General features: G+C 38.9%; 2 protein-coding genes across 2 annotated transcripts; one reads left to right on the forward strand and one right to left on the reverse strand.

Moving 5' to 3' along the window:
- Window positions 1-7,100: 7,100 nt before the first annotated feature.
- LOC129770885 (uncharacterized) lies at window positions 7,101-7,635 on the reverse strand. The gene is made up of 2 exons (XM_055774055.1): window positions 7,539-7,635; window positions 7,101-7,463 (listed from the first exon to the last, which is right to left on the reverse strand). The coding sequence occupies exons 1-2, from the start codon at window positions 7,551-7,553 to the stop codon at window positions 7,236-7,238; spliced, it is 243 nt and encodes an 80-aa protein (XP_055630030.1). The 5' UTR covers window positions 7,554-7,635; the 3' UTR covers window positions 7,101-7,235.
- An 828-nt stretch (window positions 7,636-8,463) lies between these two features.
- Window positions 8,464-9,106, forward strand: LOC129771200 (cuticle protein 19.8-like). The gene is made up of 2 exons (XM_055774612.1): window positions 8,464-8,552; window positions 8,611-9,106. Exons 1-2 carry the CDS (start codon window positions 8,535-8,537, stop codon window positions 8,920-8,922), a joined length of 330 nt encoding a protein of 109 aa, XP_055630587.1. The 5' UTR covers window positions 8,464-8,534; the 3' UTR covers window positions 8,923-9,106.
- Window positions 9,107-12,691: the final 3,585 nt, after the last annotated feature.

Here is a 12,691-nt window from a genome sequence, read left to right on the forward strand (position 1 = left end):
TACAACGGAAGAAATTCTTCAGTTTTGTATACATTGTGTTTTATTGCACTCCATGCTTAGGGTGACCGTCGTACCCCGTCCTCCCCTACCATGAAAAAAAATTATAGGAGGTTGTGTCCAAGATACCACCGCATTGTTGACGTAGAACTACGCTGTTATTTTGTATAAGTCTCTTGTTTATACCTCCGGAGATTATTCTATAATGCTGTGAAATTTTAGAAACAACTGCTTAGTAGAATAATCTTTGAAATGGTTTTTTCATTGTAGAATCAGTTGACGATAATTGATTGATCCTTCATTCTTGCCCTCGCAAAACAAAACACTAGCTGATCGTATGTCGAAATTTATTTCATTTCCACCAAGGCATTCATTTCCAAAGGCACCAACGAAGCCCTTGTGATGACGGAAAACAAACAATGTTAACTGCTTGGAAAAAGACTGAATTATGCCAAACAGCTTGTACTCTGCTGTAACACCCATCAATGCGAATACGCTGATGAGTTTGGCAAGAGCGACCGCCTTCACCACCAGCTTGAGCTTGATTTTGGTTGCTGCCTGGGTAACGGCGTTTATATTATCGACCGACGCGCCGAAATCGCCTACTTCGCTGTTGTGCGATGCGGTGTCACACTCGCGAAGGCTCGGTTCAGTGCGAGCGCTTTTAACTGCACCAACATCGCGTGCATCATTAGATGACGCTTGCTTCGAAATTTTATTGCCCCTGGCAATGCGCTCGTTTTTTGCAGGGCTCGAGCCTGCCTTCCTCTTCTTCTTGCTCATCACACACTACGCGAATTTATAACGCGTAAAGAAAAACACACGATACGAATAACGCGAAAAACTGAAAAACCAAACGATGATATCCAAGTTGGATTACCACTGGTGGGGTCCAATCTTAGATCGAAAGCGCAGCGCAGCAAAGTGAACTGGATTGCTCAACAGTCCGATGCCGAATGAAAGTTTGCCTCAGCGAGATCCACTGTTTTTATACTCTAGGCTAGTATTCCTCTTCATTCTTCTACTTTTCCTTTGTTCACGGAGACTTTAAATCCTACGATTTCCCCTTCGTTGGTCGTCGATAAGTTGCTCGTTATTGACAGCTCTGTTCGGGAAAGCACACAAATGGACAGAACAAATGTATGGGAAAATGGAAACGCTTAAAGTTTTTATGGATTTTAACCATTTACAAACTAGGGTATTTTAATGTATAGCATATTGAACAAATCTTACGGAATTTCCGATTCGTTTAGTATGTAAATCGCCAAAATCCGTTCACGGCAAAAATAGTTATTAACGTTAACTTTATTTCATAAAAACGTGACCTGTTTTCTGATTTGGCACCCTTAATGAAAGACGTAGTTCTACGTCAAAAGGGTCCGGCTGGGTAAGGAAGTAAAAAGTGTCACCAAACCAAATCTATGGAAAATATTGTACAGGGAACAAAAAAGGAAAATTTTATCATTATTTGAATCCCATAGACCATAAATCAGTGGTGAAAAAAGTTGGGGAAGTGGGGCTGATTTGGATACCCTCTTTATCTCGAAAAGTGCGATTCAATGTGGATTTTTTATAATGGGCCTGATTCTCGAATACACTTCACGGTGGAAATGGAGTGAAAAGTATCCCCGATGACAACGGTACGGTGTCAACATCTGGATACTAGATTAGTTTCCCACTAAACTTATCATTATAATATCAAATTATCTTCAGATGAAATTTTTGTATGAGATTATTATATCACATGAAGAAAATAAAGTTTTCCACTCACATTGAATACTAGTTTGATACGAAAAAGTTATTTTCATTAATGATTTTCCATTTGAAAAGTGCTCATTCTGCCTGAAAATTCATTATTATCTTCGACACTTCACTAACTCGTAAAACGTAGTTCAATGACGTGCCGTTTATTTCGTTTTCACCGTGAAGTGTATTCGAGAATCAGGCCCGAAATGAAATGTATCCGTGATGACAACGGTACAGTGTCGACATCTGGATATGAAATTAGTTTCCCACTAAAACTTATCATTATAATATCAAATTATCTTTAGATAAAATTTTTGTATGAGATTATTATACCACATGACGAGAACAAAGTTTTCCATTCACATTGAACACCAGTTTGATACGAAGAAGTAAATTTTCACTAATGATTTTTATTTGAAAAGTGCTCATTCTGCCTGAAAACTCATTATTATCTTCGACACATCACTAACTCGTAAAACGTAGTTCAGTGGCGTGCCGTTTATTTCGTTTCCACCGTGAAGTGTATTGACGAATTTACGTTGGATTTACAACCAGATGGCGCAGCGAGTAAAATGAGGATGTTTTGTTTTTTTTTGGTATGAAATTCTTTCAAATTTTCTAGAGAAATCAGAATTTATCTTCAAATTTCCCGGTTTCATGTATTCTATCCACGCTGAAAAGGTTACATAATCCTTATTTTACAATTTGCTTTGTACATTACGAGGAATGGCTTGTTATAAGTATTGTAACTTTAATTTTTTTTCTAAATAAACTAAATAAACGATGAATAGAGTGTTTTGCGCTAAAAATACTGCAAATCCTGCTCGTATCGGCCCCTACATAATCAATGATATCAGCCAATTTGATATGATATCGATTTCATCGCAATTATCCATAGTATCAATAACCGGTATGCATTGTCAAACTTAAAATTTTCGAAGATTATCTATGACTTTGGTCAAATCGCGTGTTGAAACCATCGTAAATATACAAAACTCCAACTTTCATACCATATACTGACGACATTCAATGGCTGACATGAATCTAAATTGAAAAAAAAATTAATAATCACCACCGAGGGCCTGATTCTCGAATACACTTCACGGTAGAAACGAAATAAACGGCACGCCATTGAACTACGTTTTACGAGTTAGTAAAGTGTCGAAGATAATGATGAGTTTTCAGGCAGAATGAGCACTTTTCAAATAAAAAAATAATTAATGAAAATTAACCTCTTCGTATCAAACTGGTATTCAATGTGAGTGGAAAACTTTGTTTTCTTCGTGTGATATTATAAACTCATACAAAAATTTAATCTGAAGATAATTTGATTTTATAATGATAAATTTAGTGGGAAACTAATCTCGCATCCAGATGTCGACATCGTACTGTTGTAATCGCGAATGCGTTTCATAACGTTTCCACCGTGAAGTGTATTCGTAGTGTATTCGAGAATCAGGCCCCGAATCTAGCTTTTCAGTGCGTAAAATGAACAAACACCCTCACTTTTGTGGTTCTGAGCTCTAATGTAGATGTCGCATGAGCTGATTCAGCTTTGCGTAAATTCGTCAATTGGCGATCTAACGTACAAATCTACACCTAGGAGGCGCTGCGGTGAAAGTGATGATGGTTTTAAATTTTGCAATGTGAGTTTACGGAGGTTTTTAGTTCTTTCCATAAATTACAATGTTTTGATCATAAAAGATTATTTGACTGCGATGAGTTAGGAAGAAATTTAATTCTGCGCAATTCTATATATAACATGTTATTTTCTTACCTCTTTCAGTAGTGAAAACTGTATAAATATTGACAATGGTTGAATCAAAGAAGGAAATTCGAGAGCACAATAAAAAAAAAGTGGAAAAATGCATGGTTTCTGCATGTGAGAACTACCTTGGAAAGCCCGTAAGTTAAATATACGTGATTTGTTTTTGAGTTTCAGGTTACAATATCATCATTGTCTTAGTTCGAAAACAAAATCCAGATGTCTCACTGATCGTTTACGTTCTGCGTTAGATCGCCAACTCGAGATTCAGGCCCAAGTACTTACAAGAGAAAATACATCTGAAAGAAGTTCTGTCCAGAAATGCTCGAAATGGCCCGAAAGATGCTTCGGGAGGAAAATTTAAAGCGTTGGATTGTGGCAGACCTCGGTATTTCTGAAGCGGCTCCGAAGAAGAGGTCCATGTAAGTAAATCATTCTATGATTTAAATCTTTCTTCTATGGAAGATGCAATGGTGTGACAGCGAATACTTTGGGCGGTTCGGACCGGTAATTGAGAGTGAGCTGTCTGAGGAACAGGCCAACCATTGCAGACCATTGGATAAAGCGATTCTTGATGGTACCTGGTGTTTGTTTCTGCGGAAGCCAACAAAATCTAGCACGGATCCAACCAGGTTACATAACTGACAGGAAGTGATTGGACATCTAGCTAAGGATGAATCGTGTGTCTTTTAGAAACCAACACTAAATTAGCCTAGCCAGAATCATACGATTCAACAAGGAGCAAGTCATCAATATCCCACCTCCTCTTGCCTTCACACACTATTAACGATGCTTTTATCCGCTACTAATGATAAATCATTGATTTTTGTTATAAGTTATCTCAAGAGTTTAATTCAATAAGAGCGATCTTCTACCCTGTATGGTGCGAACTTTTGCCCCCATTATAGGACAAAGTGTTGCATTTGCCAATTTGTATTATAATAGACATTTGTCCTACTTCAAACAAAAGTATTTTTTAGTATTTTTAGAATACGTTTCGAAGGTAATATAGATAAAGTTACTATTTGGTAAGCAAACTGATCACTTGAAGCATAACAGTGACAGCGCTCAGTTCAATATGTTGTATAAGTTGATCATAATTGATTGATTGATTGATCAAGGTTTTCTATTTATATTGACGTAGGACTAGGACATAAAGGGTGTGTCACATCAAATTGCATCACGGAAAAAACGCTGTAGAAATTCGCCCAGTAGACCGATCCTTTTGAAAATTTTAGACAGTAAAATAAAAACTATTAAACAACTTTTGGCATTTACTTTTTTATTCATACTTCGAGCCCAAGCCCGTATGCTCACACCTTCCTCTTTACCCCGTCCATAAGGTTCTGTACAACGTCAGGTTGTAGTTTTTTTTTGAACAGAAATCCATTTTCTCTTGAAGTCCGTCTCCGATTTGACAACTTTTGGGTTCTTCCGGAGGGCCTGCTTCATAATCGCCCAATATTTCTCTATTGGGCGAAGCTCCGGCGCGTTGGGTGGGTTCATTTCCTTTGGCACGAAGGTGACCCCGTTGGCTTCGTACCACTCCAACACGTCCTTTGAATAGTGGCACGAAGCGAGATCCGGCCAGAAGATAGTCGGGCCCTCGTGCTGCTTCAATAGTGGTAGTAAGCGCTTCTGTAGGTACTCCATAAGGTAAACCTGCCCGTTTACCGTGCCGGTCATCACGAAGGGGGCGCTCCGCTTTCCGCAAGAGCAGATCGCTTGCCACACCATGTACTTTTTGGCAAACTTGGATAGTTTCTGCTTGCGAATCTCCTCCGGAACGCTGAATTTGTCCTCTGCGGAGAAGAACAACAGGCCCGGCAGCTGACGAAAGTCCGCTTTGACGTAGGTTTCGTCGTCCATTACCTGGCAATGCGGCTTCGTCACCATTTCGGTGTACAGCTTCCGGGCTCGCGTCTTCCCCACCATGTTTTGCCTTTCGTCGCGGTTAGGAGCCTTCTGAACCTTGTATGTACGCAGGCCCTCCCGCTGCTTGGTCCGCTGGACGAATGAACTTGACAAATTCAACTTATTGGCGACATCCCGGACCGAACTTCTCGGATCACGTCTAAACTGCTTAACTACGCGCTTGTGATCTTTTTCACTGACGGAGCATCCATTTTTGCCGTTCTTCACCTTCCGGTCGATGGTTAGGTTCTCGAAGTATCGTTTTAGTACTCTGCTGACCGTGGATTGGACGATTCCCAGCATCTTATCGATGTCCCGATGTGACAACTCCGGAATCTCGAAATGAGTGCACAGGATTAATTCACGACGCTCTTTTTCGTTCGACGACATTTTTCCAAATTTACGAAAAATTGACAGTGAAGCATGGCCAACGTGATCTATACACTCTTATCTGATTATAAGCGAAAGCTGAAGATATAATTCCTAAAAATTAAATTTCTACAGCGTTTTTTCCGTGATGCAATTTGATGTGACACACCCTTTAGGTTAGTTCAGACAAGATTTTGAGCGATTATACTTCTTTGCTGGCTGAATTAAATTATGATAGCCACTTCATTCGAAAGATAAAATGTCTGTGCGTTATATGCTGATTAATTATTGACCCGAATAGCGGATAGCGGAGAAAATTAAATGTTGGATATGATGTAGAGAATATTCCGCCATATCAAAGAAACCATATTGTTCGACGAAAGCAAGATTTTCAATCATCAGAGCTCATATCATTCTAATTGATTGGGAGGGGTATTATTTGTGCTGGATTTTTTCGGAAAAAAATCCATCTCTCTTTGAGCGTTAATAATTCTTTTCCAGCTAAACGAATTGGATTGTAATCATTCTATTCATTTTATTCTCAGAGTTGTATGCTTATTAATTAATGACCCGAAAATAGCTCAATAGCTTAAAATTTGCTTTGAAAAGAAGCTAATGAAATCACAAATCTGTATAAAAGCTTTTGCCCGCTCGGAAAGCCATCTCAGGAATGGCGTTTGATGTTTGCTGAAACGGACACGATTTGCTGAGGAGCATCGATCGACAATGGAATGTCTTTGTCAAGGCAGGTAAAAAATAAGCTCATAAGAGCCCTTTTCAGGATTAATGACGAATGCATTGCAAACGAAAGAAGAGAAATAAGAAGAAGAAGGAAAAGAAGAAGAAGAAGTCCGTTTAGTTGTGATTGCAAAGTGACATGAGAATGATCTCGCTGGCTCGCCAAGCACTATCCTCTTCTCTCCCAATCCCATTTATTTTCTTTTCCGCCGGAATGAACGGAGCCGCATTTTTTTGGTTTAAGCAGTTCTATTATGGAATACTCATGAATGCCGATATCGATCGACAATTCCAACTGTCGGGGGTTGGAAAGGGGCAAAATATGAAATTATTGAGAGCTTTATGCTTGTTACTTGTTGATTGTTTAGCTAACGGTTGTCCTACGTTCACCTTGCAGTTATACCACAGGTATAAACCACCGTGTAAAGTGTACAAACAACGTTATTGCGCCGAACATATTTCGCACCAAAGTTTTTCGGATTTTGATAGAGTGGTAAAGTACGAAACCTTTCTGACAGCTCATGTTATTTCTTCGAAATGAATTTTGATCACCGCAAGCTGACCGAATCTCTTTATTACAAATTCTAAAATGATTCAAATTTATTTTAGTTAAACAGTGCCTTTATTTAAATCTAAAAATTCCAAAGGGTACATCCAAAAACAATCATATCATCCGGTTTCCAGCTCCAGGGGAGGATCCACAAACTTACAGAACATACGAGCTGTACGCAGCGTAGGGCAGTCCGGTGTAGGCGGAAGAGTATGCGGTGTAAGGGGCAGCAGCGGTGTAGGCAGCGGCTACAGGAGCTGTATAGGCAGCGGTGTAAGGTGACGCAACGGCGAAACCTGGACTGGCCACATACGGGGAAGAATAAGCCAGAGGAACGTAGGGTTTGGCGCAAGCACAGGCGATGGCCAGAGCGCAGAAGAAGATCTGTATTGCGATGACACAATAAAATTGGTTAAGAAGTATTGGAATAAATATGTGTACTCTCGTTTCAGCACTTACGATTTTGGCGAACATTTTTGTAGATTGCTAGTACTACTGATTGCTTGTAGACGAACTGTGATTAAATTTCTCTAGAATTATTGGTATTTATATGCTTTTTGAAGCTCAGACCACCCCCCATTCTTGCCTAGAAAAAATAACGACAAAATTTAAAAATTCTGTCTGCGCAACAATCTCTTGTCAAGAATCAAACTCACATTCCGAACGCGGGTGGCAGTGATTCATATCTTTGACTATTCCGCTTAAGGCATACTGTAAACAACCCCAACGCAACGACCTTGTCAAGGACAATAAAGGTCTTCTGATTGGGGTGCTGGGATTGTATAATCGGTCTCACGAGCGCCTCGAAACCAAAAATTAGCATACAGCCAAGACACGATTACACGACCGGACTGCAACCGAAATCCGTCCGATGGGTATGAGTTTATTAAGTACTCAGGCAGTATTTTATTCAAAGGTTCAGCAATACCTATATGCGTGCACAGTTTGGAATCTGGGGTTGATCAAAATATCACTTCTATTTGTTGTAACCTACAATAATATTTCTTAACTATCTGTCAATTATTTCTATGTGGAATTCCTTGTAACAAATCGTCCACACTTTAATGCCAGTGTTCAAACTTTTCGATAGACAGTTGAACTGATTTGATGCCGGTGGAATATAACATTGAATTACCGAACATCCCCGACCCTACCACCTTGCGTACGGTTAGCCAGTGCGAGTCCTATTTAGTATGCAGAAGATGTAAGCTTTTCCAATCCAATATGTTCAGTTTATGTCGTAATGAGACAGACGAAAAGTGAAACGGTTAGCCTCGGTGCTACGTTCTCTTGCTGTGTGCTCTATCAATTATTTGTCACCAAAACCGATGCGCCCTCTATTAATTGTTTTGATGGTATAAATACGAATATATTTCGTCGTTGAAAGTATCAGTAGCTTCTCAGCCTTAGCTCACTCCATTGGAATTACGTTCCCCCAAACAACTCTTAAGCATCATGTCTGCCAAAATTGTGGTAAGTTCGTAAGCAATTGTAAAATCGATTCGATTTCATGCTTTTATCCGCTTCACAGATCTGTCTGGCCATCTGCGCCCTGAGCTCGGTTTCTGCCGGAGTTATTCCCGTCGCCGCACCGTTGGCCGCAGCCGGTGTTGTGGCACCGTACGCCACTTCCTACAATGCTCACACAGTCAATCACGCAGTGGCTGCTCCAATTGTGGCCGCCTCCCCATTGGTGGCCCCGGCGGCAAGACTTGTGGCCGCTCCCGCTGCTGCTCCCCTAGTATCATCGCCATTTGCCTACACTGCCGCTGGATTGCCCGCCTATAGCGCATACACCGCATACACCGCATTCAACGGACTGCCCGCTAGCTATGTGCTCTAAGATACCGCCAAGTGTACCGTGTAAACGAACTGAACTGAAACATGCCCATTCCTATGCTGGCGAGCACAAATAGAGAATCTTCTAGGCTGTCCCATCACCGCGCTGTCAGACGTGGCAGACAATCTGTTGTAAATATTTTTCACTGTTAGTTTTTACACAACCGCAATATACCTTGAAACAAGAATCAGCAATAGTTATCTTAATTATAGGACAAAATCCGAAAAAAGTTGGTATTTGGATGTATGTGTCCGATAAATGTTTCGAAACATTACATTACGAAACATTACATTAGTGCCAATAAAAATAATTATCTCGATTTCTCATTCGGAACTTGGTGCGAAATGTTGATTTGCACGATAATATACCCTCTGCAAAATATTGGCTCATACGGACTTGATTTACCATTGTCGCAGATCTCAAAATTTTAGTTTTCTGAAAATCGAAAAATCACCCAAGGGGGAAGTAAAGGAAATCGGGGTTTTCAAGAAAAAGTTTTTTGATGCCAAATGTCTTAGAATTGCATGAAACGTCGAGATCGACTTTTCAGACAAAAACGACCAAGTGCCGAAAAGTCAATGTCTTTTCGGCACTTGGTGCCGCTGTGCGACACTAGTAAATGAAGTCCGATTTTATTTTATATTTTGCATAGGGTAGTTTTTCGTGGGAATCAACATTTTTAATCAAGTTCGCTTTGAGAATTCGAGGGTCACTTTTTTCCCATACATCCAGAAGTGTAACTGACTAAATAAATTGATACTTTTTTGATAAGATATTGTGAATTTGTATGCGTGAGTGCACCCTTTCAACCTTTCAATCAACAACAGGTTTTTTTTATTGCGACATTACCAGAATACCCAATGCCAATCTTACATGATTAAGTCGTGCATTGAGCGCGATATTATCAGACGACAACCTTTGTAATATTTTTGACTTAGAGCTACGTCTTTCAGGAAGGATGCCAAATCAGAAAACGTCACGTTTTTATGAAATAAAGTGAACGTTAATAACTATATTCACTGTGAACAAATTGTCATAATTTGCATACTAATCGAATCGGAAATTCTCTAAGATTTGTTTGATATGCTATACATTACAGTTCGCTAATCTCTAAACGGTTTAAATTCATGAAACCTGGAAGAACTTCCTATTTTCCCATACATTTGTTCTGCCGATTTGTGTGCTAACCCCACCCGTATTTCGAATGCTTATAACTCGAACATTTCTTAACAGATCGAAAAGATGTTTGCATCAATTGATGGGGAATATTTATACGCGTCTATCACAATTAATAAAATTATATTTTTCATGAGCTGAACAATTGAATAACTTTAAAATGTCAAGCGTCATCTAAACGCCTTAACTGCCAACTGTTTTGATTGACCCGATTTACGGTTTCCCCAACGCAGACTTCAAAATCGATGTACCTGTGGAAATCCGCCTTGCAAATATACATGCAAGTCGGGGGTATTTTTGTTCTCACCGAGCTGTGTTTCCCTAACACGGACTTCAAAAATAATGTGCCTGGGGGAATCCGCTTTGCAAATACATGCAAATCGGGGGTATTTTTTGGTGTTCAGTACTTTTGTACTCGTTTGTCGTTGTGCAGACCGAAATATGTTTCCCTAAAACGTACTTTTAAGCTGAGAAGCCTGGGAAAATCGTCATTCCAGATACTAGAGGTGAATGAACTTTCGTGGTTCGAGAACTACGTAAACATGAGATGTGCAATAATTTCAGAGAGAAATGAGAAATACAATGATCGTTTGACAATTTTTCCGTTCACATATTTTGGTAGTCCTAGGCATCATTTCAAGCGTAAAAGGACGTTCATAAAATTTATTTGTAACGAAGAACATAATCTATTACAAAAATTTCGATGCATTCTAGAATAATATTCGAAGTGGTAAACAAGTGGATCTTTATAAATAGAAATGTAAGGCAAAATCTACCGGTAAGCGGAAAACTCGAAGAAGGGATGGTCCGATCTTAGGCTTCTTTATTTATCTCTGGAGGAAGGTCGCAAAATTCGGAAAATTGTGGGAATATTCGAAAATTACATCATAATAAGCGTTGTTAGTCCATTCGATGTTTGCGCTATCGAAATTGATCTTGGTTCGTAAGTGGAAATGGATTTTCAGGCGAAATAACGCATTTCCATATCTTATATCTATATAAATAAAAAATGTAAGGCAACATCTGTTGGTAAGCGCAAAACCCGAAGAAGGGATGGTCCGATTTTAGCCTCCTGTATTTTGTTGTATTCGTCTCTTCCCGTAGATCAATATAGAGGAAGGAAAAATCGGAAAATTTTCGGAAAATCCTGAATGAAGGTAAGCGTTGTTAGTCCATTCGATATTTCCGCTATCGCTATCATTCTTCAAATTAATTTCACTGAGCATTTAGTGAATTATCTTGTTTATTTCGAGTCAGATGTCGTGTAACTGCGACACGCAACCGAAATAGAGTTGTTACCAGTTGGGTGACGTCAATTAAATAGGATTCGTTTTATTGATTAAAAATATCCGTCAAATATTTTTGTTATAAAAAGTGCTCTGCCATAAAAAAAATCTAGAATATAAATTGAAGCATTGTTTGTTCACAATGACACAAAGCAGCAAGATTATCACCTGGTCTTATAGAAGTTGGACATGTGTTGTTTTATAGAGATCGATTTTCAGACCTCGTCGACCCACAAAATCAATTTTTGTTTATGTCGACCCCTGGGAAACCCGAAATCGACCCAGAGGGTATCGACCACTTTGAGAAATCCTGGTGTAGAACAATTGAAGATTGTGCAGTGTGCTAAATTACTTGAGCTTGGTAACACAGAATTTTTTTCTCTTTGATTTTTTGTCGAGAGAAGCATTTTTGACGGATTGCGCTCCTATTTTCTTCCAAATGAGAAATGCTACTATGGTTGCTTTTTATCCTTCAAACATTTATTGCCTTGTTGAAGAGACGATGCATTTGCCATTGAATTTTCTGTTATTTATGATGATTTCATTAGTTTTCCTAAAAGTCTAGTTCAGGTGTTTTTTTTTATGATAGAGCTATAAAAAGCAATAACATTTGACGGAGCACCTGCATTTTTTGATCAATAAAACAAATCCTATTTGCATTGACATTACCCAACTGGGAACAACTCTATTTCGATTGCTCGTCACAGTTACGCTACATCTGAGCCGGAGTAAACAAGATAAATCACTATATGCCCAGTGAAACTGGATTAAAGGATGTTTTTTTCAAGGTGATTTTTTTTTCATGGTGAGTGGAATCATTTGCTAAAACTTCGTGGAGCACCATTTGGAAACCCCTGATTGATACAAATAGGAGGCTAAATTTCCCAGTCTGTTAAAAATTTCTGCGATATTGTGTTGGACCATAAAGAATGTCGGATATACTGTAGGAGTAACACTACATGGGTTGTATAGGTTGTATTGAAGCCCATTCCTGATTGAACAGAGATAGAAAGAAAGAAAATAGCATTTGTAAGAAAAATACCAATTGATTTTTGTATGACAAGTGGACAATGATTTATAGATATAACTAATGAAATAAAAAGTTGGAACAAACAACCTGTGCTATTTGCAAATCGTTGAGTGTAAATATTTTCATAAATGGAAAACAAAATTTCAAAGCGTAAGGAAAGCTTCAGGAATTATTTTTGTTGGAATTATTACTAATTATTTTTGTGTCTGCCTGGTGTAGCCGGACCAGTTGAACTGATTTTTTCTTTTAGGAACCTAAAAGTCGCGACTTAATGTTAGAT

Source organism: Toxorhynchites rutilus, chromosome 2 (assembly GCF_029784135.1).
Source record: "Toxorhynchites rutilus septentrionalis strain SRP chromosome 2, ASM2978413v1, whole genome shotgun sequence".
Lineage (NCBI taxonomy): Eukaryota > Metazoa > Arthropoda > Insecta > Diptera > Culicidae > Toxorhynchites > Toxorhynchites rutilus.